This window comes from Balaenoptera ricei, chromosome 3 (genome assembly GCF_028023285.1).
Source record: "Balaenoptera ricei isolate mBalRic1 chromosome 3, mBalRic1.hap2, whole genome shotgun sequence".
NCBI classification, from domain to species: Eukaryota; Metazoa; Chordata; class Mammalia; order Artiodactyla; family Balaenopteridae; genus Balaenoptera; species Balaenoptera ricei.
Window position 1 is genome coordinate 79036143 of NC_082641.1, and position 24523 is coordinate 79060665.

The 24523-nt window shown below is 38.1% G+C and overlaps 1 protein-coding gene across 1 annotated transcript in view; it reads left to right on the top strand.

Moving 5' to 3' along the window:
• LNPEP (leucyl and cystinyl aminopeptidase) overlaps window positions 1-23867 on the top strand; it is a 106572-nt gene extending 82705 nt beyond the window's left edge. The window contains exons 12-18 of the mRNA XM_059916820.1: window positions 3642-3825; window positions 4959-5112; window positions 10525-10709; window positions 12210-12371; window positions 14467-14607; window positions 15273-15354; window positions 15972-23867. Coding sequence (XP_059772803.1) covers window positions 3642-3825; window positions 4959-5112; window positions 10525-10709; window positions 12210-12371; window positions 14467-14607; window positions 15273-15354; window positions 15972-16103 — 1040 coding nt within the window. The 3' untranslated portion in view covers window positions 16104-23867. The remainder of the gene's footprint in view (window positions 1-3641; window positions 3826-4958; window positions 5113-10524; window positions 10710-12209; window positions 12372-14466; window positions 14608-15272; window positions 15355-15971) is intronic.
• Window positions 23868-24523: the final 656 nt, after the last annotated feature.

The following is a 24523-nucleotide window of genomic DNA, read 5'->3' on the forward strand; positions in this document are numbered from 1 at the left end:
GTGGAACTGAGCCAATATGTGCTGAAAGCAGTGTCTGCTAATTCCTCTTCTCAACTGTGTTATTTACCTTGCTGCTGCAGTTTTAATTCCTGGCAGTTCAGGTTTTGAAAGTCCACACTGAAAATGTCTGTCCTCACAAAAAGTGTTTGAGGACAGTTGGGTCTTCTTGGTTCCTGATGCTCCTGTGAGAACCAATTTTGGTTTAATTGAATTTTAATTTTTTCTTTTCTCAAAAGAAATATAGCACAGACAGTGACTACAGAGGCTTATTTTATGCCATATGACTTTAGTACAATGTGTTATCTTGGTGGTTTGTTAAATCTATAGTATAGTTTCGTGCGTTCTAATGTCAGGGTTGCTGGGTTAGTCCATTAGTTCAATCAAATATAGAAGTTATATGTGGTCAGTACTTTTGTCACTTTTCCCCACGTACATGGATTTTGGATGGTTAATAGTTTTTTTGCATAAGAAGTGCTGAATGGGACCATTTTTCTAAACTACCTATTGAGGAAGTTACACTAAAATGTCTCCCTCTCCCTTCTCTTCCTTCCTTTCCCCCCTCCTCTTTCCTCTCTCTCTCTTCCACATTTTATTCAAACCTAATCTCTTTCACTATAGGAAATTTTTATATTAACTCTAACTTGGAACATTCATGTTTCTAAAAGGATATCACTGTGCCAGAAATATTTCTCTGAAACTAAAGGACATGGCATTGAAATGAAAGGCAGTTGAAAAAAAGAGGAAGGAGGAAGGGCATGTAGTTAGGATTGGATATTTATCATGTGCCATTCTCTGCTCTTGCCTTTTCCCCCTAATAAAATAAAGGGGAAGAAAGGAGTACTGGAGAAAGGAATGCTTTTGAACCGAAGGGGATGCATGCAGCTCAACTGCATGTATCATGCTAGCCCTCTGGAGCAAGCTACACAGGAAATTTTGCAGCTTTATAGTGAAAACATATTTTTTGTTTCTGTGCTTTAATGTTTCTTTATAAAACAGTAGTTGATTTTCATAACTCATTGACAAACGTTTTTTTAAAATCACTATTAGATTACTTAATCTGGGCTTCTGCCATTTAACATTGGAGTTGCTCACTCTTGTTTTACTACTCAGTGGACTGTGAAAATTGAACTGTTAATCTGTTAATGATTATAATAAATTAAAAACATATGAGGATAGCCTCATCCACATTTGAGCTGCAGGATGTAGTTACCTCCCTTGTGTGCAAAGCTATTATTTTTTGATACCTGTGGTTTTAAGGTCCTCCATTCTGGATCACTCAGAAGACCTGAAAGAGACTAATATGTTGATTCTTTAAATGATAAATTTCCTCTCTATGCTGTCGCTGCACTGCTTTATATTCTGTCATCGAAATGACAGTAATTCATGCACACTCCCAGCTGTGTTCCTCCTCTTTACCATCTGGACTTGGCTAGGTTTACAACATGGCAAGTTGCTTATCAGCGAAGATGCTCTGTATTTCAATATTTTCCTGTATCTATCCAATGGGAAAATTGCCATACTTATCATTCCTTGCCTCCTTTGTTGGGAAAGGGAGATTTGAAGCTCTTTAGTTCTTCTTCCCAAGGTCCTTTCTTCATAAAAGCTCTGTAGGAAATTGTGTTTGGTGACCCGGAGAGTGTTGATATTTTTGCGTTAGCTAATGATAAAGTTAATTTCATTAGTCATAGGTTTGTTAAAAATATCTCCAACTTGGAGCAGCTACTGTTGCCATCACAAATAATCCTTAGAACGGCATTCTGCTCTAGAAAAGGAATAAACCCTATTAATGTAATTAATCTTTCCCATCTGTTGCTATAGCAGCAATAAAACAAATTAGTATGGAGTTCTTTTTAATGAAAAAGACTGATTATCTGATATGTCATGGTAAGAAATGATCAGTAAGTCTTTCCATCTTAAAAATCTTTTACAGTTTCAGTAGAATTAGAGTAACCAAGGCATTAAGAAAATCTGATAAATTTAAATAATTCATGCTTTTGAAGTTGATCAACCCTACGACTTCAGGTACTAAAGGGTTTAAATGTGTTTCCAAAGCATTTTATGTGTAAAAACCTTTATATATAATTATTATGATAGTGAATATTTTAAAACAGCCTAAATATTTCCAAATAGGAGATTGGTTAAGCTGTGGTAGGTCTCGAAATAAAATATTCTGAAGATACTTGAATACTGCATATGAAGACAGTGAGAAAATGGCAGGAGGTGAAATCTGATAGGTGAAAAGGCAGTATAAAATAAATGTATATAGATCCAGTATATTAAATATTAATTCAGTTAAAATGTTTGTAGGAAAAATCTTGGCAGAAAATATGCCCCGTAATGCTTTTATCATCTGAGTTTAGATCACTTTTCTTATCTCTACTCTTTCTCTTATAATTTAAAAAATTATATTCTCTACTTTAAAATGGGGAAGAAAACTTACATCATAAACATCTACAAACTTTATTTAGATTCGTTTGAAACAACTTACCATGACGTAATCGTTTTGTTCATTCGTTAATTCACTGAGTATTTTTTGAGTACTTGCTAGGAATATTGTTCTAGTGCTGAGGGATTAGCAGTGCACAAACTAAAGCTCATGGGGTTTATAGTCTAATAAATATTAAACCTTAAGATACTTAGAAGCATACCCTTAACTATTGTTTTAAATTCATGTCCTCACTGCCAACTTTGAAGGACATTTCTTGATTGGTAATTTTAAAGGTTTTTAAAATTCCTGTATATATTTTGTAGTCCAGCTTTTGTAGTAATATTTTTTATAGTCACATATTTTTAGCTTCTTGTTAATTGTACGTTAATTGAAATCATTCCATATAAATTTCTAACAATTCTCTCAGCATTTATATTTAATGGTAGGGGCCAAAAAAATGCATTATCAATTTTCTATTATTTTAATCAGTAATTTCTTATTTGTGCTTAATGAGACCTTAGTCCTTCCCTAATGTTTATTTTGCTGTCTTTGAATTATGTGACTTTTTAAATGGCTTTGTTTGTGCTTCCTTTGCTAACATAAACAAAGACAAAGGCTGAGATGGAACACATTTCCTATAGTTCTCTCACTGTCTTCCCCTGTGCCTCACCCTGCACACACTGCCCGTCTCCCGGCCTCTCTCCTCTAGCCACAGTGAACTTGGGAGCCGGTTCAGTGTATGGACTCTGTGTACACTTTCTCTCTGGGCCTTGAACACTCAGAGTCCCTCTTACTTGGCTAACAACACCTATGTATCCTGAAGTCTCAACTTTGATGTCATTTCTTCCAAGAAATTTCTCCTAACCTTCCCTAGGGGATGAAGCATTACTACTCTGTGCTTCTACAGAATGCCATGTTTTCTTTTTCCATAGACAACATTTATATGATATTCTACTCACCTGGTTACATTAGATTGTAAGATCTATAAGAGAAGGCACATGTCTACCTTGTTTACCATTAAATAAATAATTGTTAAGTGAATGAGTGGTGATCTTTGTTAACACGAAAATAACTGCCCTGGGAGGCAGACATTTAGTTTCTTAGTGGAATATTACATAATAATACCGTATTAACTTTGAAACAAAACAAAGTATCTGTTTAATATTTTTCTTTCCCTATTACCTTCTCTCTCTCATTTTTTGGTCTGTATTAGTTGTCATCAATCTCACAGAAGAAGTGAAGTGGATCAAGGTCAATACAGACATGACTGGCTATTATATTGTACATTATGCAGACAACAACTGGGAAGCACTGATCAAACAGTTGAAAATAAATCCTTACGTCCTGAGTGACAAAGATCGAGCCAACCTCATCAACAACATCTTTGAACTTGCAGGGTAGAGTATGCTTGTCTTGGGTCTTATTTTGTTTTGTTTTTAAATAAGTATTCTCGAGGAAAAGGACATTATAGAAAAGCAATTCAAAAGAACTAGCATGTATTGCCTGTTAGGTATAATTAATTTTGGAGGATTGGGAAGATATAAGACATATTCCTTGCCTTCAGGGGCTTTATAGTCTATCTAGAAACATCAGCTACAAACATATTGAACAGTTGTGTAATAAGATTTAAATAATATTTCAAGACTGTAGATACCAACAAGCAGGACACATGTTTGCTGAATAAATTGATGTAGAAGTTCCGCATTTGCTTTATTTCATGAGAGGATTCTTGTCGAGCAGCAGGTGGTTTCAGCATAAAGCTTGGTGCTCCCTCACTAGTTTGAGGGACATCTCTGAGAGCTGGAGCACCACTTACCTCCCCAGCCATCCCGCAAGCCACACAGTCCCGAAGCCAAGAATGGCCATGACCCCATATATGAATATCCTCTGAAGAGCAAGATTACTGGTTTAGGTTGTTAATGGGTCAGACACACAAGGAATATTCAAATGTGTTCCTTCTGACTGCTCTTGACCGTCCTATTCTGGTTCATATTTTATGAAGTGACCTTACATCATCTCAGCCATCATTGTTGTGATTTCTATAAAGTGGTTAATTTTTTAAATGTGCTCACCATAAATTCACAGCAGACCTTGCCTTAACAAGTTTGACAAATTCCCATACAAATAACAAATAAAAAAGTTCTTCCTGATTCAAATCCTCTTTCTGCCACCTGCTCTCACCTGATAAATAAAAGTAATTAATACATAAATAAAATTAGCACTCTTCATCTTTTCTCACCTAAAATATTATAATACTTTTCCTGAATCAGTAGCAATTTACAGGTGACTTATATAACAAAAACTGAGCTATGTGTTTATTCCTCCTGCGATGTGTCTTTAACCTTGAGTCACACACACGAACTAATCAAAGATAATAATATTTAGTCTAACTTTACAGAATACCACCCAAAGCTTAAAATTTAGGTCTTCAGGATCCCCTCCCACCCCATCTAGCCATTTGTCTCTCAGCATACATACAGTTCATCTGCCTGTCTTGGCATATTTACTTTTTTGTTCTTTTACCCTTTAGCCTAGGCAAGGTGCCTCTTCAGAGAGCTTTTGATTTGATTGATTATCTTAGAAATGAGACCTCTACTGCACCCATCACGGAAGCCCTGTTCCAGACGGAACTCATCTATAACCTTGAAGAACTGGGGCACATGGATCTGGCCTCAAGACTGGTGGTAAATCTGCCTTTTTGCCAAGTTCTCTTTGTTGCTTGCCTTTCCTGGTGTTGTGCATGTTCCGTTCAGCATTAATAGACTGAAAAAGCAACCAGTTGAATTCCATTTTCTTCACTTAGTTGTGAAATCTTTACTTTGAATCAAAATGTCATTTCTTACCTTGAGGAGTTGATAAAGGGTTAGCATGACATGATCTTGTCTGAATATCAAAATATAGACTTCTGACAAAATGGGGCCACATGAAAAGAAAACGTCTCTATTCAAATCTTGGTTTATTTTTATATAATAAATGCTTGAAATAGGCCCTTTTGCAAAGTAGTGCTCCCCATTAATTTCCTCTGGTCATTATAAAATGACAGTTATGTTTGTACTGAGAATATTCTGTTTTAGGAGTCCTCACTGATAACTGTCTTACGGATGGTGATGCTGGTGAACATAAGTTTCTCTGCAAAGCACTAAAGGAGCCTTGGTGTTGGAGACCGTTTCACCTTTTTAAAAACCAATTGCCTGATCTTAACAGTTGTTATTTTAGACACTTTCAGTATTAAATTGTTGACAGTGTCTTTAAAAGTTTGGGAAGGAGTGATGAATTCTTTGTCTTATCTAATTCTCTGAATCACATTCTGACAACAAGGTTTGCTTTATAAACTAAAGCAAGGTTTTCCAAGGACCAGGCAAAAAAAGGCAGCTTTCAGGAAAAAGAAGAAGGTGATGGGCCAGGAATTAGATTAAGTCTTTTAGGATTTTGGTGTCCTCCCTGTTAAAAAGAAGGTGTTGGATTGCTTTTTTTTTTTTTTTAATCCTCTTTTCTGCTGCTCTTTCTGTTACGCCGCACAACCCCTGTGATGACTTCTCTCATCATGTGCGTGATTCTCAGTGCGGGGAGGGAGTGCAGGACAGGGGGCCATATGGAGTTTGAAAAGCACCTTTCCGGGGCTTCCCTGGTGGCGCAGTGGTTGGGAGTCTGCCTGCTAATGCGGGGGACACGGGTTCGGGCCCTGGTCTGGGGGGATCCCACATGCCGCGGAGCAACTAGGCCCGTGAGCCACAACTGCTGAGCCTGCGCGTCTGGAGCCTGTGCTCCGCAACGAGAGAGGCCACGATGGTGAGAGGCCTGCGCACTGCAATGGAGAGTGGCCCCCACTTGCCGCAGCTGGAGAGAGCCCTCGCGCAGAAACGAAGACCCAACACAGCTCAATAAATAAATAAATAAATAAATAATTTAAAAAAAAAAAAAAAAAAAAAAGAAAAGCACCTTTCCTACAAGTTTCTGATCTGACCCCAAAGGAGCCACCCCCCATCCCTACCCGTAAGTGAGATGCTTCAGTTAGATGATTTCTGAGGCATCTTCTTATTACTAAGATTTTTATCATTCTTCTATTTCATAAGGCTTTCAACTACCAGCCTTAATAAAAACCAGCACCTGCAATGTGACCTGGCCCATAGTGACACTCAATAAATGTTGAATGAATAAGTGAGTGAAACATACCAGAAACAAGTACATTTCAGTGCTTATTATATTCTGCACACCCTGCTTAGTGCTTAATGCAGATTACCTCATTTAATCCTCACACAATGCCAAATAGATATTTCTACCCCCATTACATAGACGAGAAACTAAATAACTTCCCCAGAGTCACTTACCTAGTAAATGATAAAGCTGAGATTCAAACCCAGATTACTTTCACTCCAGACCCTGCTCTTTGTGTTATATGGCTGTATTTTCATTTGTGTTTTAGCAATGTCATCTTTCAGAGGATACCCTTTTATTGGAAAAATCAAAGCCGTTTCTTGCTATCTTTTTTCCCCCTTTTTTAAACTGATATTTTACATCAAAATAGTTTGAAGCCTTGTTAAAGTTCATGATGGCAGAAGCCACTCTTCTGCCTGCCTCTCTCCATTAAGTCTATTGAGGGCCTGGTGTCAGGAAGCACTTGATACTGAGGCTGTCCCTGTGCTGAGAACACAGATGCTGAACTCAGTTCAAGGAGTTAGATCTTTTGAATATTTTCAGCTAACTCTGCATCTTCATCCCAAATGATGGTTTCCAGTTTACTGGGCAGGTATGTGTTTATTCAGAACATAGCAGAATATACATAACCCCAGTCCATGGGATTAGTGGTTAGAGGGCAAGGGCAGGAGGCTTAGTATGTGTTTGTAAGACCCTTACTGCTGGAGGTCTTCATGCACTTGATTGTTAGTTAAAAGTCATGTTAGCCTTAATTCAAGAGGGAGAAACTGTCTCTTTGAAATTCTTATTCTAGTCTTAGGGCATTCTAGTAGCATTAAAATGCTCAAAATGTGAAATCTGACACACCATAGATGAGATTAGAATGGCAGACCTTTCTGAGACCTTAGATCCAATCTTCAAATAGTATTTGTAATTAAGACTGATGTCTAATTAATTTTTTAAGTCAGTGTCACCAGAGCATTGTGTACATTTATTGGTCACTGTGTTATTTAGGCTGCACAGACCCACATAACATATATTACCCATATATCACATTTTGTGATGTCTGCTGTGGTGTGTGGTGGGTAGGGTCTGGAAGCACATTTGAGTTGTTTCAAATTGTGCACATCTGATGCTAAAATCTGATCTCAGTCATATTCCTGTTTCATCACTTATAACTCTGTCATTCTTTTACATATGAGGGCTTGGTGGGATAAACCTTTTGCAATAAAAGCTGACACTTCACTTTTAAGAAGCTCAGTTGACCCAAGAAAGAACTCCCTGGGAACATCAGTGTAAAATTAAAGCAGTATATCAAAATGTAATATATAACATAAGTGCCAGCATCTTGCCCTGTGTTTTATTTTTAAAACCATTTTGTGTTATTGTTGTTGCATAGTATTGCATGTACATAGCTTGTATAACTCATCAATTTATTCCCTCTCCCTACCATCTTCACTTTATGAAATCAGAGGATTGAATTCTATTGTTTAATGAGGTTAAATTTCAAAAAATTAATGCAGAACCATGGAAAAACAGGTTTAATTTTATTTCTAAAAAGGAAAGATAATTTGAAGCACTTGCTGTGATTTATTAATATTAAAAATATAACTTGAATTACTTACAAAAAGATTTTATAATCCAAATTTTCTAAAAACAGAATTATTCTTTTTTTAAATAAAATCTTTTACTCTTTTATGTTATCATTTGAAATACTTTTTTCAAATGATAAAAATGATCCAGCTTGCAGGACATTAGTTCCCCGACCAGGAATTGAACCAGGGCCGTGGCAGTGAAAGCGCCAAGTCCTAACCACTGGACCGCCAGGGAATTCCCCTGAAATATATTTAAAATCAACTGTTTGGGGACTTCCTCTTGACTCTTTGGTACAGGGTATAAGTAGTAAAGTTATACCCCATAATTCCAATGGAGCAACTGCTCAGGAATTAGCTTTAGCATCTTCAAGCGTCAGGTTTCCCATACTGCCAGTACTTTAAAGTTCTATTTTTCCCCACTGGCTTCTTTGTTTTAGTAAACTCTTAAGGATCATTGCCATTTTTCTCCACTGAATTTTTTTTAATGGTATTGTAAGTATGGAACTTTTTTCTCTCTCTCTCTCATTCTTCCTTTGTTTCTTTTTGACAGTTATGAGTAGCTTTTAAATTTCTTTTCTGCATCATAATGCTATCATGAAGCCACTGAGAAAGTCAGGACAGTGGAAGACAACATGTGCCAGTGCAGTCATGTGTATCCAGCAGGATCTCCTGCATTGCTTTTATGTTCCTTGCACTATCAGTCAGCATGGCAAGTATTTTTCCACTTCACATCTTCCCAGTGACTGGCAAGCTTTGTTATTCACACGTTCCACAAGGTGTCTGTTCTCTATTTCATTGCTTTTGAAGCAAACAAACAAAAGGGAGTTGACATGTTATCACAAACTTTGAGTCCATCTTCTTGTACAGATTCTTTTTTCCATTCTCATAGTCAGATCCACAAGAGACTTATTCAGAGAAGGTCTGGTGAGAAAATGGCCTCAGCAGTTTAAAACTCTCCAACTAGGATTCATTTTAACTACTGACAGAGGCACTCTAGAAGAATATTATGCTCTGTGAGGAGCCTGAACTAATTTGGGGGGGCTTAAGAGGCGTTGTATGTGGTCATCTGTGGCACTTGACTACTTGAGATGAGACGTGGCGGTGATGGTGTTAGAGTACCAGTGGGAGGAGACCCTCCTGTGCCGAGAATCCTGTGGGCCGAGATGCCTCTAAATTGTTTTCGTTTTGAGTCTCCTTATTTGTAGCCATGAAGGTTTTCTAAAAAAATACCTATCAGCATTTTTATATTAGAATTTTTGTTCCTTTTAGTGACATTCATAAATGCATATTTTATATGGTGATTTTTTTAAATCCCCTGTGTCCTCACTCCTCCCCCCTGCACCACAGCTTGGAATATGGAAATAGTTCCATATACTATGAACAGCTTCCACACTTTTGTTCTGAGAAGAGATGAAAAAGAAATAAGATATCTGTTGGTTTCTTAATACCATAAGTATATATTTAAGAATGACATCTCATTCAGAAGTAATTGTAACAGTGGACTTAATAGTAGATGATTCTATTGAATAACTGTTAATTTTCTTAAGTGTGATAAGGTATTATGGTTACATAGGGGAATTGCATGCTTAAGTATTAATAAATGAAATATCATGATATCTATAACTCACTTTCATATAGTTGAGCTAAAACCAGAAAAATATGTGTGTATGTGTTGCTATACACAAATGTAAGAGTGTTAAATAAAAAACAGTGAATCTAACATATGGGTATTAATTTTACTATTCCTGTAGCTTTCCTGTAGGTTTAAAACTTTTTTAAATAAAAAGTTGGGGAAGGAGAAAAATAACTATAAACAACTATTCTGCCCTGCAGGCCTCATTTTCTTGCTAATTTGATTAGATTAATTTGTTATAGCATCAAACTAGATGATATTTTAAATATTCCTTTAACACTGGATTCAGAAACATTTAAGCGTCTATCAGTAAAGAAGTATATTTTTCTCTCACTGCTGAATGGATTTATGGATTCTAAAGTCACGAGGTCAGGAAGTTCCAGCTTCCTTCCAGCAGTGGTGATAGGTGATACTTTTTGGCAGGAAAATAACTTCTAGCTGAGTATACACAGAAGAAAGGTTCCCTACTGCACAGAAGTCATTAATTCTCTCTGTCTTATGTCATTAAGTCCACCTTGGCTATAGCAACCTTATTTATGGCCTTAGTTATTGAAGAGTTCTATCCCAGCTGTATGTGGACTTCGTATGTCAGTTGATATTTAGTGAGTAATGCCTGTGTCCCCCTTTTTTTTTCTCTTTGGGTTAGTGTTGGGGAAAAAAGAGACCTAGTTGTCCTGATTTTTCTGGTTGTCCTAATTATGATCACTCTGTTACAATCCATTCTGTCTCTCTAGAACAAGGTATTTAAATTGCTTCAAAGCCAAATCCAACAGCAGACGTGGACGGATGAGGGCAGCCCATCTGCTCGGGAGCTGCGCTCAGCCTTGCTAGACTTCGCTTGCACCCACCACCTGGAGAACTGCAGCACCGCCGCCATGAAGCTGTTTAACGACTGGGTGGCATCCAATGGAACTCAGAGGTGATGTGCGCGTCCACTCAAATGACCTCGGTCTCTCTTCTGTGCCCTACATCGTATACTGAAACCAGGACCTCTACGTCCTGGGTCATAAATGTTATACAACAGTGTTGATGTAGGTGAACACTACGTACCTGATTCTCAAGCCCGACTGTTTTTTTTGTGTGTGTGTGGCAAAGTACATACAACATAAAGTTTAGTATCTTAACAATTTTTAAGTGTACGGTTCAGTAGTGTAAGTATATTCACACTGTTGTGCAACAGATCTCCAGAATTCTTTCATCTTGCAAAACTGAAACTCTTTACCCAAACAGCAGTTCCCCATTTTCCCCCAACTCTGGCCCTTGACAGCCACCATTCTACCTTCTGTTTTAGGAGTTTTACTGCTCTGAATACCTCATATAAGTGAAATCATACAGTATGTGTCTTTTTGTGACTGGTTTATTTCACTTAACATAATGTCCTTAAGATTCACCCATGTTATAGCATATGTCAGAATTTCCTTTCTTTTTAAGGCTGAATAATCCATTGTATGTATGTACCACATTTTGTTCATCCATTCATCCATTGATAGACATTTGGGTTGCTTCCACCTTCTGGCTCTTGTGAATAATGCTGCTATGAACATAGGTGTACAAATATCTCTTTGAGACCCTGCTTCAGTTCTTTCATATATTGTATATACCTAGAAGTGGTATTGCTGGATCATATGGTAGTTTCATTTTTAATTTTATAAGAACCCCCATAATGTGTTCCATAGGGGCTGCACTATTTTACATTCCTACCAACAGTGCACAAGGGTTCCAGTTTCTCCACATCCTCACCGACGCTTATTCTCTGGGTTTTTGATAGCAGCTGTCCTAATGGGTGTGAGGTGTCAAACAAGTCTCTTTTTATTTAGGAATAAAACACAGCAGGTGGAGTTAGCAGTTAGTAGAAATGTTTTTGATGATGATTGGTTCTCTCCAGGTTCCTTACTGGGCATTATGGGAAAAGATTCAAGCATCGGGTAGGGTATTTGGGTAACCCGTTGAAGCCCTCTTCAGCTCTGAGATCTTAATAAGGCAGCAAACTGTGCTTCTACCCCTCTTCTCACCCCTCCTGCTACATTTGCTGCTGTATTTCGACCGTGGGACTTACCACACTGTATTATGATGTATACATTTACTGTTCTGTACTTGGTGATAGCCTGTGAGTTCCTGAGGGCAGAGACCGTGTCTCATTCTTCTTCCCCTCCACAGTGTCCAGCCATTTGCTTGCCTGGTTCTTTGTGGGTACACAGTGAATAATTATTGTATTAAATTGAATTGATATTCTTTTAGTCACACCACTAGGAAAGTAGCAGCCACTGAATTAATCATTTTCTTGACAATTAATTGTACAGTAAAGACTCTTATTATTACCTGCTCTGTACCCCAGAACACTACCACTAGTCAATTCCTTGCCTTTGTATTCAGGGGTTTTTTTTCTTGTTCTTCTCATATTTGACCACCTCTCTTACAGCCTACCCACTGATGTCATGACAACTGTGTTCAAGGTTGGAGCGAAAACTGAGAAAGGCTGGTCATTCCTCTTCAGCAAATATGTCTCTATAGGCTCTGAAGCAGAGAAGAATAAAATACTTGAAGCTCTTGCCAGCTCAGAGGATGCACGGAAACTTTACTGGTATGAAACCACCAAAGGAATATGATCTATAGAGACCAAAAGCATAAAAGCACAACGCTCCTCAGGTGGGGAATCCCGCTTTTCCTCCCTTTGCTCCCAGGCCGGACCTGACTTGCACACTATATGGTGAGGAGCCTGCGTGTGCAGGGCTGCATCTCAGGGATCGGACCTGCACCCACAGGAGACAGTGCTTTGCCCAGAGAGGCTGGAGGTGCCAAGAGCCACAGCCCTGCTTTCTCCCTAAAAACGTCTTCATCCCCTTGGCATGTTGTCTTTAATTCCACAGTTAGCGCTTCATTCTTTTTGGTCAAGGCATTGTTCTGTCGCAGCTGTCACTTTGAAAATGCAGACACTTCAGAAAAAGGTACCATGTAAAAGCTTATAGGTTACACCTTCATGCGAGTTTGTCAGACTTTTCCTTTTTAATGACTCAGCTGATGAAGACCTGAAAATGGAAGCCTCACATGGGGAAAGAAGGGCAGTGAGTAGGGCCTCCCGACAGGAAGAACAGTCAGTGGCAGGGGAGAGGAGCTCTGAGTAGCCTAGAGAAATAGGAAGTATCTCGAAAGAAAGTCAGTGCCAGGAAGGGGTGGAGGGAGGCACTTGGGTCTTGTTGCTTCTCTTGTATAATTTTGCTCCTATAAATCATAATAGTGTCCCAGAGATGTCTTCAGCACCTGCCCAGATCCACTTTCCAAAGGATACACTGTAAATGGTCATGTTCTTTAAAGTAGTAGCCAGCCTCTGACCCAAGCACATAGAGAAAAGGTTTTATTTTTAAATTAGTAATAATTTTGCTTTAGACTATTAATACACTGATAAATTTCCACGATAAAGTATTTAAACAGTACCTAAGAAAATGGTGTAAAACGTGAAAGTATCTCTTGTTTGATCCTTTACTTCTGTTCTTATCCTCTCCTCTGTTAACAGTGTCAGTCCTGGTCTGAGTATTTATAGGTTTATACTATACCCAGTGTTTTGTGATGTTCTCTTTAGTGAATGATCAGTCTTTGAGATCTATCATAAAGCCTACTTCATTTTTTTATAGCTATGTATTATTCCATAACATGGCTTTATCGTAGTTTATTTAATCCATCACATCTCGATGAGCATTTGGGTTTTTTCCCCTATTAAAAATACTGCTGCAGGGCTTCCCTGGTGGCGCAGTGGTTAAGGATCCGCCTGCTAATGCAGGGGACACGGGTTCGAGCCCTGGTCTGGGAGGATCCCACATGCCGCGGAGCAACTAAGCCCGTGAGCCACAATTGCTGAGCCTGCGCGTCTGGAGCCTGTGCTCTGCAACAAGAGAGGCCACGATAGTGAGAGGCCCGCGCACCGCGATGAGGAGTGGCCCCCGCTTGCCACAACTGGTGAGGGCCCTCGCACAGAAACGAAGACCCAACACAGCCAAAAATAAATAAATAAATAAATAAATAAATAAATAAATAAAAATACTGCTGCATTCTTTTAGGGGTATGTGTTTTCTAACTATAAGCAGATATTATCACGTAGTAAATGCTTACGTTCAAATGCCCAGCTTTAATATTTATTAGCTGTGTAACTGGGGCAATTATGTAACCTCAGCTTCTTAAACTGTAAAATGTGGATAGGTAGTAATGACCTATTTCAAGCATTGTTATTCAATAATTTAGAACATTATCTAGTACACATGAAGTATCAGTAAATTTATTGAGTGTGTTCTGAAATGTGTCTTCATTTTCATATGACAGCCCAGTTTTTTAAGAGTAATAAGATACCTCCCTATTCAAATCAAATAGTTTTTTAACAGAAAAAAATACTAGTCTTCAGAATTATAATAAATTCTACTAGAATTTATTTCCTAAATGTCCTTATTACATCAAGAACTATTTATTACTATGTGACAGTACATTAAACTGCTTATCTCATTGGTGAGTTTTTCCTTCATTTAAAAAAAAATGACAAGTTTTCACTCTATTAATGAATCTTAGACTAACCCCAAACTTATATCCCTTGAATTGCCACAGAGCTTTAATTAGGAGACCAGTATTAATTTAAATTCAGTCATCACTTCATCCTGAATAATTTTGGAAGTTAAAACTGCTTTGCTCTTCAGGTTAATGAAAAGTAGCCTCAATGGAGATACCATCCGAACACAAAAGCTGTCGTTTATCATTAGAACAGTGGGCCGGCATTTTCCTGGACACTTACTGGCGTGGGATTTTGTCAAAGAGAACTGGAGTAAGCTTGTACAGAAGTAAGTTTCTCGAAGAATCCCTAATTTTTAGTGTTCGCAGTCTCTGCATTTGAATACATTTCCCAGGGTTGTACTGGTTCACAAGAGTTACGTGTTGCTGTGAGAGGAAAAATGCTTCGGTTCTAGTTTAACTGAACGCCCGGAAATCCGTAAACATAATTCCGTAATTCCATGGCATGAGTCACGTAATGATGCTCCATGGAAGATCCACTGAAGTGCTAATCAAGCCCAGCCCTGCTCCACGCCGGCTCACTCAGCTTGGCCTGGCCACGGACTATTTCAGAATAGCTGTTCAGTTACATGTGCTGAAAATACCTCCTCGCTACCAGGGGATTGGTTAGGAACTCACACCCAGCTCAATAGCACATGTAGCTCATTTTTTCTTTTAAATCAATAGTGACACCTTCTGGGTGTATGATGTGATTTTTGAGGAGAAAATGGGCTAAGAATTTCTCTGGAACTCCCTCTGCCCTCTCTCCTCCCACTGGCAGAGGCGTGTATGGGATGACTCCTGACGTAGTGAGCTGCCGTTCCCAGGAGCAGGACTCCTCTCTGCCTTGGGCATGTGTAGCTTACATTAAGCGTTTCCTTTGCACTCAGGAACTTTGCTTACCAGCAGCTGACTCATTTTTTTGCTTTTCACCCGTATGTTTGTGTTGCTTCAGGTTCCATCTGGGGTCCTATACCATACAAAGTATTGTTGCTGGATCAACTCACCTGTTTTCAACAAGGGCACATTTATCTGAGGTTGGTTGTCTAAAACGCTTCTGGGGAGGCTGGGTATCCCTTTGCCCTCAGGCGGCTCAGTTTAAGTCAGATGGTGGCTTCTCATGCCAAATCCTGTCCCTTCTCTCTGTCTGCCTTCATCAATGCTAATGACTCATACAGCAATGAGGAAAAATTCTGATTCCATTCTCAACAATATTCCTTTGTCTCCCTAATACAAATGATTTTTTTGAATTAAAATCAACATATGCCAACTTTCTTTTTAAGTGGTGATTAAATTGTTTTTGAAGAATTCCATTCCAAGGGTAAAATTGGGCACCAGGCTTAACTTTCGACTCTACCTTATTTACTGTTACTTGGCCATTTTTTTTTTTTTTCGTACTTTAGAATTGAAAAATTCATCCTTGTGGGAGTAAGGGGAATTCATTTTTTAAATTACTTCAGATTTCACCATACTTGATCAGGAACTCGATGTAAATACCTCAAATATTAAAATATAATCTTTCTCGTCTCTACTTCTCTTAAGACATCAGCACGGCCATCACTAACTTAAAGCTTATTTGAAAAGGCTATTCAGAGTTACCTGAGAAAATACCATCCTTTTCTTCTTTTGAAATACTTCTGTGTGCAACTTACAGGTCCAGGCATTCTTTGAAAATCAGTCAGAGGCAACCTTTCGACTTCGTTGTGTCCAGGAGGCTTTGGAAGTCATTCAGCTGAACATCCAGTGGGTGGAAAAGAACCTTGAAACTCTGACGTTTTGGCTGTAGCATGCATACCTGCACCTCATTCGGTCACCCATTCAGACAGCTTGTTAACTTGGGCTCTGCTGCTTTTGCAAAAGCCAAGGTGAAACCAGGATCGCTGCTGAGTTGTTTGCACTCTTAGGAGTTCTAGTTTGCTCAGGGCCCGTCTGTATTTTTCATCTGTCTTTTCTAAAATGTCCTTGGGCAGTGTGTAGTTATTACCAAATTATATTCACCTACATGCCAACCATCTACAAAAACAATGGGTAATTTTCTACTCTGAAGATATTCAAATGGAGAAAAAATATCTGTTTTGGAATTCTGTTCTATCTCTCAGTATCTGGAAAGTGCTGACACCGTGAAATAAGGAAAGAGCTACCGTGGGAGCCACCATCTTTGCAGGCTGCTGGTTTATTAGCCACTTGTTGCTTCTTGTTGAGCGATGTTATTTGAATGTGGTTCAAAGTTAGCTTCAAAACGTATGGTAATGAAGTTGACGAAGCATGCAACCATAGAGAACTGACCTCAAGTGTGCAGATCTACTTTGACTGGCAGTTTTGAATAATCCTTTATTTTCTGGAAGAAGTTTATAACTATTATATTTTTTTTCTGAAGAATAGCCAGGTGCTACAGAATTTTTAATTTTTTGTTGTATTGTAAAGCTAAATAACAAGGCCAAAAGATTAAATTTTCCAAATATTTAACACTTCCTTTTTCATCTTTCAGGAAAATATTTCAAACCGAGTTAACGTTAATTATAATTATTTTACTTATGAATTCCAGTGTTCTCCAAACCTCTGTACACCTTTATCACTCCCTGCCATAGATACACCTTATGTTATAAATAAGTATTTCTACATTTATGGCAAGCATTTTTTTAATACTGGTGTCTCTTATCATGACTTTATTACTAAGAATACAGTTTGTTTAAGTTGCTTTTTGGCATAATAGATCATAGACACTTTCTCTGAATCATACCCGTTGGGTGGATTTTCATTTTATATGATAGAGTTGCATATTAGAAGCATATTTTAAAATAGGGCCTTTGAGAAATTGAACATTTTTATTTAAAGTTCACCACAGTACCTTAAAGGAATAAAGAGAATGTGGGTAGGAGTAGCTTGATTTAGGTTTAATATGGTGGGCTTTGAATTTTTTCTACTGTCAGAAACAGTACTTTTCTTTAGTTGAAAAATCAAAGTTTTCTTTTGTAATGGCCAAACTAACAGATTATAAGGAATGGCCATGGAAAGAAAGAAAGAAGGGAAGAGGAAAGAGAGAGAGGAAAGTATCCAAAACTGTATGGCAATCTTACTCCTTCTAAAGGAGGAATACTGTACTTGAATTTTTTGAGCTATGCAGACTTATACCTAGATTGTTGTGTTTCTTTGATTCTTAGGAGAAAAGCTTTCTTCATAATAATTCTTGTACTTTATATTTTGCTTGAAAACATCTACATATATAAAGAGGATATTTACCCATTTTTCACCTAAGATTTTCCCATGGAATTCCATACTTTTTAATGTTATGCTATCCCATCTGTATGGGGCTTCCAAAAACTAACTCTAAGTAAGGAATATAAGGTTAAATAATAGGTAGAACATGTAGTATAATAAGTATTATTGGAGCTTTTGAAGTTTTTTTCCCCCAGAATTTTATTTTACCACTGTATTTCTGAGAATTCAAATAGATTGAAGCACAGCAGAATAGGATTCTATTTTACATGAGCACATAGATCCATGACACAATTAAGTACTGTTTGACAAGTGTTATATTCATTGCAGAGAGACGGTCTACTTGAATTAATAAAAAGGCACATCATACTAGTAATCTAGATTACTAGATTACTAGTATGATGTGCCTTCTTATTGTAGAAGAAAAAAATGTATGCTTTGGAGATCTGAAAGGCTGTGAAAGTAGAAATCTAAGGAGTCCAGTTTGTTTATATCTAATCACTTGTTAATACCAAGTGATTAGACATAATTAAACTGAAGTAGTGTCAGCTGCCACCATAAGTTTGTGCCTTCCTCCATCTTGTTTTATATAAATCTCTTTAAGTGAAATTGTGTTGTTTGCCATTGTTTTGGTGTTCATGAACTTTCTTACTATCACTGGTTCTACTTAACGCTAATGTCCTTTGCCTTTCGTGTTTTCATTGTACTGTACTTTAGCCACTGTAGGAACAGAGAGCTGTCAGAAGAGTTCTGGGTATACAGAGGATATTGAGCCGCATCAGTCTTACTGGGTACAGAACAGAATCCTTTCTGAATATTGGAAAGAAAGAAATGAAAGTTAAGTGATGAGTTTGTTGGATTACGGATAGCCTGTTATTGAGTTGGATTTTAAAAGAGTCTGCTCCATCTAAAGCACCTGGAATAATCTGCAGTCAGATTGCTGAACGTTCACATAGTCCCCATGTATTTCATGGGGCTGCAGGGAAGGTGTATGCATCTCAGGAGATGTGTCATAAGCCGGAACAGCAGTTCCTGGGCTGAGTTTGCAAAACAAGACCTGAATTTCGTAGGTATGATGTAGCTCTTCTTCTCCCTTTTGCCTTTATTTTTTTTTAATTGGAATTAACTCTCTTTTTAAAGAGCTTTCTTCCTCCTTCTGCCCTCACACTCCCATTTGTACTTTAAAAAGCTTATGTCAATATATATATATATATTTTTTTTTTTTTTTTCCTGGGTTTTACTTTCTTTGATTTTGTGCTTCATTCTCCACATTGGCAAGTAAGTACCAAATGAAAAGTGGAAGTCCAAAAGTATGATAAACCTCCTCTTCTCCCTTTCCCTTATGGCCTGCATGGGCAATAGCTTATAGAATAGTTGATTGATTTCTTTGAGTGGCTCTTTGGGGGTATATACTTTTTAAATGTATGTATGTGTTTTGAAATGTTTTTATATTCTTTCATTTTAATATAGTTTGTCCTGTTGAAAAGTAAAATATTGTCCTGTGAAAATCTCTTCTACCTGTCCTATTGTTCCTGTATGGACAACAGCTACAGAGTAGTTATCTGATTTCCCTTTTTGGAAGGAGATGGTAATAGTGGGAGAAGAGCAGAGTATGTTCTTTTTAAAATGTGTACAAATGAGTTTGCTGCTATTTTGTGGGTGTTGTTTGATTTTGTATTTCCTTCATCCTTCTCATGGATAAGTAGATATCTAATGAACTGTGAAGGTCCAAAACTATGACAAATGTCCCATTTTCCCCTCTTATTGCCTGTGTGGACATATTAACAGAGTAGTTGTAGCTTCTGTTGTTTTGATCTAATCTGTTCTTGAGGGCAGGGAGAGGGGAGGGTTGTATATTCTTCTTTCAAGTGTACGTAAATGTTATGCTACTTTTTATTTTATTTTTTTTTTAATTTATTTTATTTATTTATTTTTGGCTGCGTTGGGTCTTCATTGCTGCACGCGGGCTTTCTCTAGCTGCGGCGATTGGGGGCTACTCTTTGTTGCAGTGTGTGGGCTTCTCATTGCGGTGGCTTCTCTTGTTGCTGAGCACGGGCTCTAGGCGTGCGGGCTTCAGTAGTTGCAGCACGCAGGCTCAGTAGTTGTGGCACGTGGGCTCAGTAGTTGTGGCTCGCAGGCTCTAGAGCACAGGCTCAGTAGTTGTGGCGCACGGGCTTAGCTGCTCCGCGGCATGTGGGATCTTCCCGGACCAGGGCTCAAACCCGTGTCCCCGGCATCAGCAGGCAGATCCTTAACCACTGCGCCACCAGGGAAGCCCTATGCTACTTTTTAATATTTCATTTTTATATGTGTTCCTTTGCATGAATGCATATATACTTAATGAAAACTGAGGTTCAGAGTATGACAAATCTCTTTTCCCTTTTCCTTATTGCCTCCTTGGGCCATAGATAGAATAGTAGTTTTTGTTTTGTGGGGTGGGAGAGAGTGGGGTATGTACTTAATGTATATAAATAAATCTACTACTTTGTATTATAACTAATTCATTTCGTACTACGTCCTTCTCATAGGACATGAAAGTACCTGATGAGACATGGAGGTCCACATGTTTGACAGTCTCCTCTTGTCCCCTTCCCTTGTTGCTCATGTGGGCAGTGGCTAGTAGTTGATTAGTTTCAGAGGCTCTTTTGTGGGTATTGGGGTAAATACTTTTTAAATATAGATTCATGTTTTTACTTCCTTATTATAGTATTTCATTGGGTACCCAGTCCTTCCCTTGGACCCGTAGGTTGCTAATGACCCACAGAGTTCTGGATCTATAGCAGTCTTCTCCCTTTCCCCTTTTATCTGTGTAGGCAATAATTTTAAAGTAGTCTGGGCTTTTTGAAGTTTTGGGGGCGGGAAGGGACTAAGGGCAAGATAAATACTTTTGAAAATTGTATATATACAGTGCTAGTTACATACTGTGTTATTCCATTTTGTACCTGTCCCTTGCTTGGACGTGCAGGTACCTAACGAGATGTGGAGGTCCGGATGTATGAAAATCTCCCCTCTTCCCCTTTCCTTGTTGCCTCTGTGGGCAATAGTTTTAGAGTAGTCTAGATTATTATTTCTACCTCTATCACTCCCTCTCCTGGGAGCGTAGGGATATGTACTTTTTAAAATGTATATAAATGGTTTTTGCTCCTTTTTTCTGTTACTTCATTTTGTACCTAAACCTTCCCATGGATACTTAGGTACATGATGAAAATTAAGGTTCATTCTATGAAAAAAATCTCCTCCCCTTCCCTTGTTGCCTGTCTAGGCAATGACTAGTAGCATAGTTGTTTGGAGTTTTGTGTTTCTTTTTTTTTGGCAAGGTAGTGGGGGATTTCTGGGTTTGCATTTTTTTTTTTTTAGTGTACATAAATGTTTGCTGCGTTTTTTTGTTCTTTCACTTCAAACCTAGTGTTTTGTTTGGACTTGTAAATATCAAATGTAATGCAGAGGCCCAGATCCAGAGATGTAATAAATCTTTTCCCCCTTCCCCTATAGCCTGTGTATACCTGCAGTAGTATGAATACTTGAGGATTTGGTTTTCTGTTCTTTGTTTTGAGGTTTTTAATGGGGAATGAGCTTGTTGGGCAAGATATGTAAATTTTTAAATGTATATAAATGTTGCTGCCTCTTTTGGTGTTTCATTTTGAATCCAGGTTTTTGCATAACTATTTAGGAACTTAATGAAAGTTGAGATTGATTCTATGGAAAAATCTCCCTGCTCCCCTTCCCTCATTGCCTGGTGGGCAATGGTAGAAGAATAGATGTTTGGCTTCTGTTTTTGGAGAGGCAGGGATGGGAGAGGTCTGAGTGTGTGTGTGTGTGTACACACTTTTTTAATATATACAAATGTTTGCTACATTTTATGTGTTATTTCACTTAGTACCCAGTCCTTTGCTGGGATCTATAGGTACATAATGAAACATGGAGGTCCAGATGTATGATAAATCTCCTCTACTCCCTTCCCTCACTGCCGACATGGGCAATAGTTTAACAGTTTGGGGTTCTTTTTGGTTTTTCTTGGTTTTTTTTTTTTAAGAGGGAGGAATTATTGGGTTGAGTAGTAGTTAGTGGGAAAGGACAGGGTATGAACTTTTAAAAAATGTGTATAAATGTTTCCATGTTATTGATTTTATACCTAGTCCTTTGGGTAGATGTCGAGGTACCAGATGCAAATTGAGGAGAAGTGTATGACAGCCTCCCCTTCTCCCCTTCCCCTTGTTGCCTGTGTGGGTAACAGCAAGTAGAAGAGTTGTGCATCGTTTGCTTACTTGTTTCATAGAGATTTATATTTTTGGCAGGGGAATGTTAATACATATGAATGTTTTCATTTGTTATTTTATTTTGTATTTAGTCCTTTACATGGCTATGTAGGGACTAATGAAAATTGAGTTTCATAGATTAAGTTAGTTACTTCTTCCTTTCCCACATATTTGCTCCTTCAGCTGGAGCTAGTATAGTTAGTTATTGTTTTGTGGTTTTGTTTTAGTCCCTCGGATATATGCCTTTAAAGATGTAAATATATACATGCACGTATATGATTTGCTTCTTTTCTTCCCCCATTATTTTCCTTTAATACTTAGTCCCTTGCAGGGCTCTGAATGTATCTAACTAAAAATGTCCCACCAGATCCCTGCCATCTGACCTAAAGGTGTAGCGTTGTGGTGGTGTAGCTAATGGCAATAGGCATGCAGCAGATAAGATGCGAGAAGACACTTGGATATGGTTGAGTTGTGAAAGCTAATCAGATCCAGCATTTCTTAGGTTGATTCAAACTGAATGAAATGATGAGAAGGGACGTGTACTTTGGAAATTCCAAAAAGTCAAAAAGACAGTACTTCAAGTGTGTTTGTTTAAATATTTTTGCTGATTCATCTCTTAGTGGTAAGCCAGTTGACATGCTGCCTAGAACTCACTTGAAGACCCTTGAGAGTAGCTTCTTTCTGAGGCCTGGATTCTGACTCAGTTTGTTGCAGTTTCATCAGTAGCATATTCTTGTGTACTCAGTAGAAATTATTTTGGTTTCTGGAATGAATCTTTTGAGTTACTGCCATCATTCTAGTAAATGACAACATGGGCCCCGAAAACTAATCCAAGAAGAATATGGGTGGCAAACCCTGTCTGTCTTCAGCACCTTACGCATGATAGGGCGAGTTGGCCCTTTCCTACCCAGAGCTTTTCTGCGTGGCTGCATCTGTCTCTCCTCACTTCTTCACTAGCTGAACCATTCCTGTTCATTCTTCCTTTTTGTCTTCAGTGCTTGCACTGTTTGTTAGATGTTATCTTATGGTTTTGCATGCATTTCATACATCCAGACCTGTTAGCTTTCAGCATTCTTGAGTCATTATTTCACATTGACTCTTCATCCACCACATGGTAAATGTTATGACTCCACATTTGTCTGTATCAAAGAAAATGCATGTGTAAAATCCATCCATCCCTCTCTCCCTCCCTCCAAGCTTCTGAGCACTATTTGTTTGTCCTGCAATTTATAATGAATATAATGCTGAAGATTTACCATATTGTTATTTTTAGAAACACTGAGTGATTGATAGGACTCCTAGAAAGTTTGCAAAGAGATGTTATTTACCATATCAAACTCTCAGGTTCCAGTGATGAAAAATTTGCTTATACTTTGCTGTTACTTATACCTGCTGCTGTAGGAAAAATAAAAGTTTATTCATGCCACATTTAACTTCTTTGATCATAAAGAAAAGGGGGCACCTTTTTGGAGTTAGTCATGGTCATCTTTCTTTAGCAGTATTTCTCAACAGTTCTTAATCTGAAATGCTTCAAAGGAAGTAAAGGTCAGGGCTTAGCTGAATGAAATGCTCCAGAACTTGAACTGTATAAAGCATCAGTAATACACTCATGTGTATAAAATGAGAATTACAGCATAATTGGAATATTTGCATTAATCAACAAACTCACATCAAGACAATCTTACAGCTATCTTGATTAAAGCCAAATGTTCCATATTGCTGTGAAGAATAGTCTATCAATGCTTTGAAAAGTAATTACTTCAAAACTTGTAAAAGGTATCACATTTTTGTATTTAAACACTTCTTATAGAGATCTCCAATTCCTTGAATCTGAGCTTGTGGGTAGAATTCTAAATTTGTATCATAATCTTGTCTTTTGTGAAAGATTTTGAAAATAGTATGTATATATAATATTATATATGCAAATTGTGTTTTGTCACTGGTGAAGGGAAAGGCTTATTTTTCTTTATACTTCTGATAACTTGTTTTGCATATGACCAGCACTGACTGAAAGGCATGTGTACCTGCAAACACTGTTGCTTTTTTTGTGAAATGAAAATAAAGTATTTAAATATAAATATTGTGTAGACTATTTGGATAAAAAAATTACATATAAAGTGGTTTATCATCGTAGCCCTACCAGGACAGCAACCATATTCATTGTCTTTCTTTCATAGCTTGCCTCCTACCTCACCAGTGCTCCAGTATCCTTACTGCATGTAACTCAAGGGTTCTCAAACTCATTACCGCCATGTTGGGCTGTCCTGGGCATTGTATGATTATTAACAGCATCCCTGGTCTCTAATGCAAATAGCAACTCCCCTACTCGCACTCTGACAACCAAAAATGTCTCCAGACATTTCTATTAAAAGTTTTCATGGGGCTTCCCTGGTGGCGCAGTGGTTGAGAGTCTGCCTTCCAGTGCAGGGGACACGGGTTCGAGCCCTGGTCTGGGAAGATCCCACATGCCACGGAGCAACTGGGCCCGTGAGCCACAACTACTGAGCCTGCGCGTCTGGAGCCTGTGTCCCGCAACGGGAGGGGCCGCGATAGTGAAAGGCCTGCGCACCGCGATGAAGAGTGGCCCCCACTTGCCGCAACTAGAGAAAGCCCTCACACGAAAACTAAGAGACCCAACACAGCCAAAAATTAATTAATTAATTAATTAATTAATTAAAAAGTAGCCATTAAAAAAGAAAAAGAATATGTGTCAGTATTAATAAAAAAATAAAAG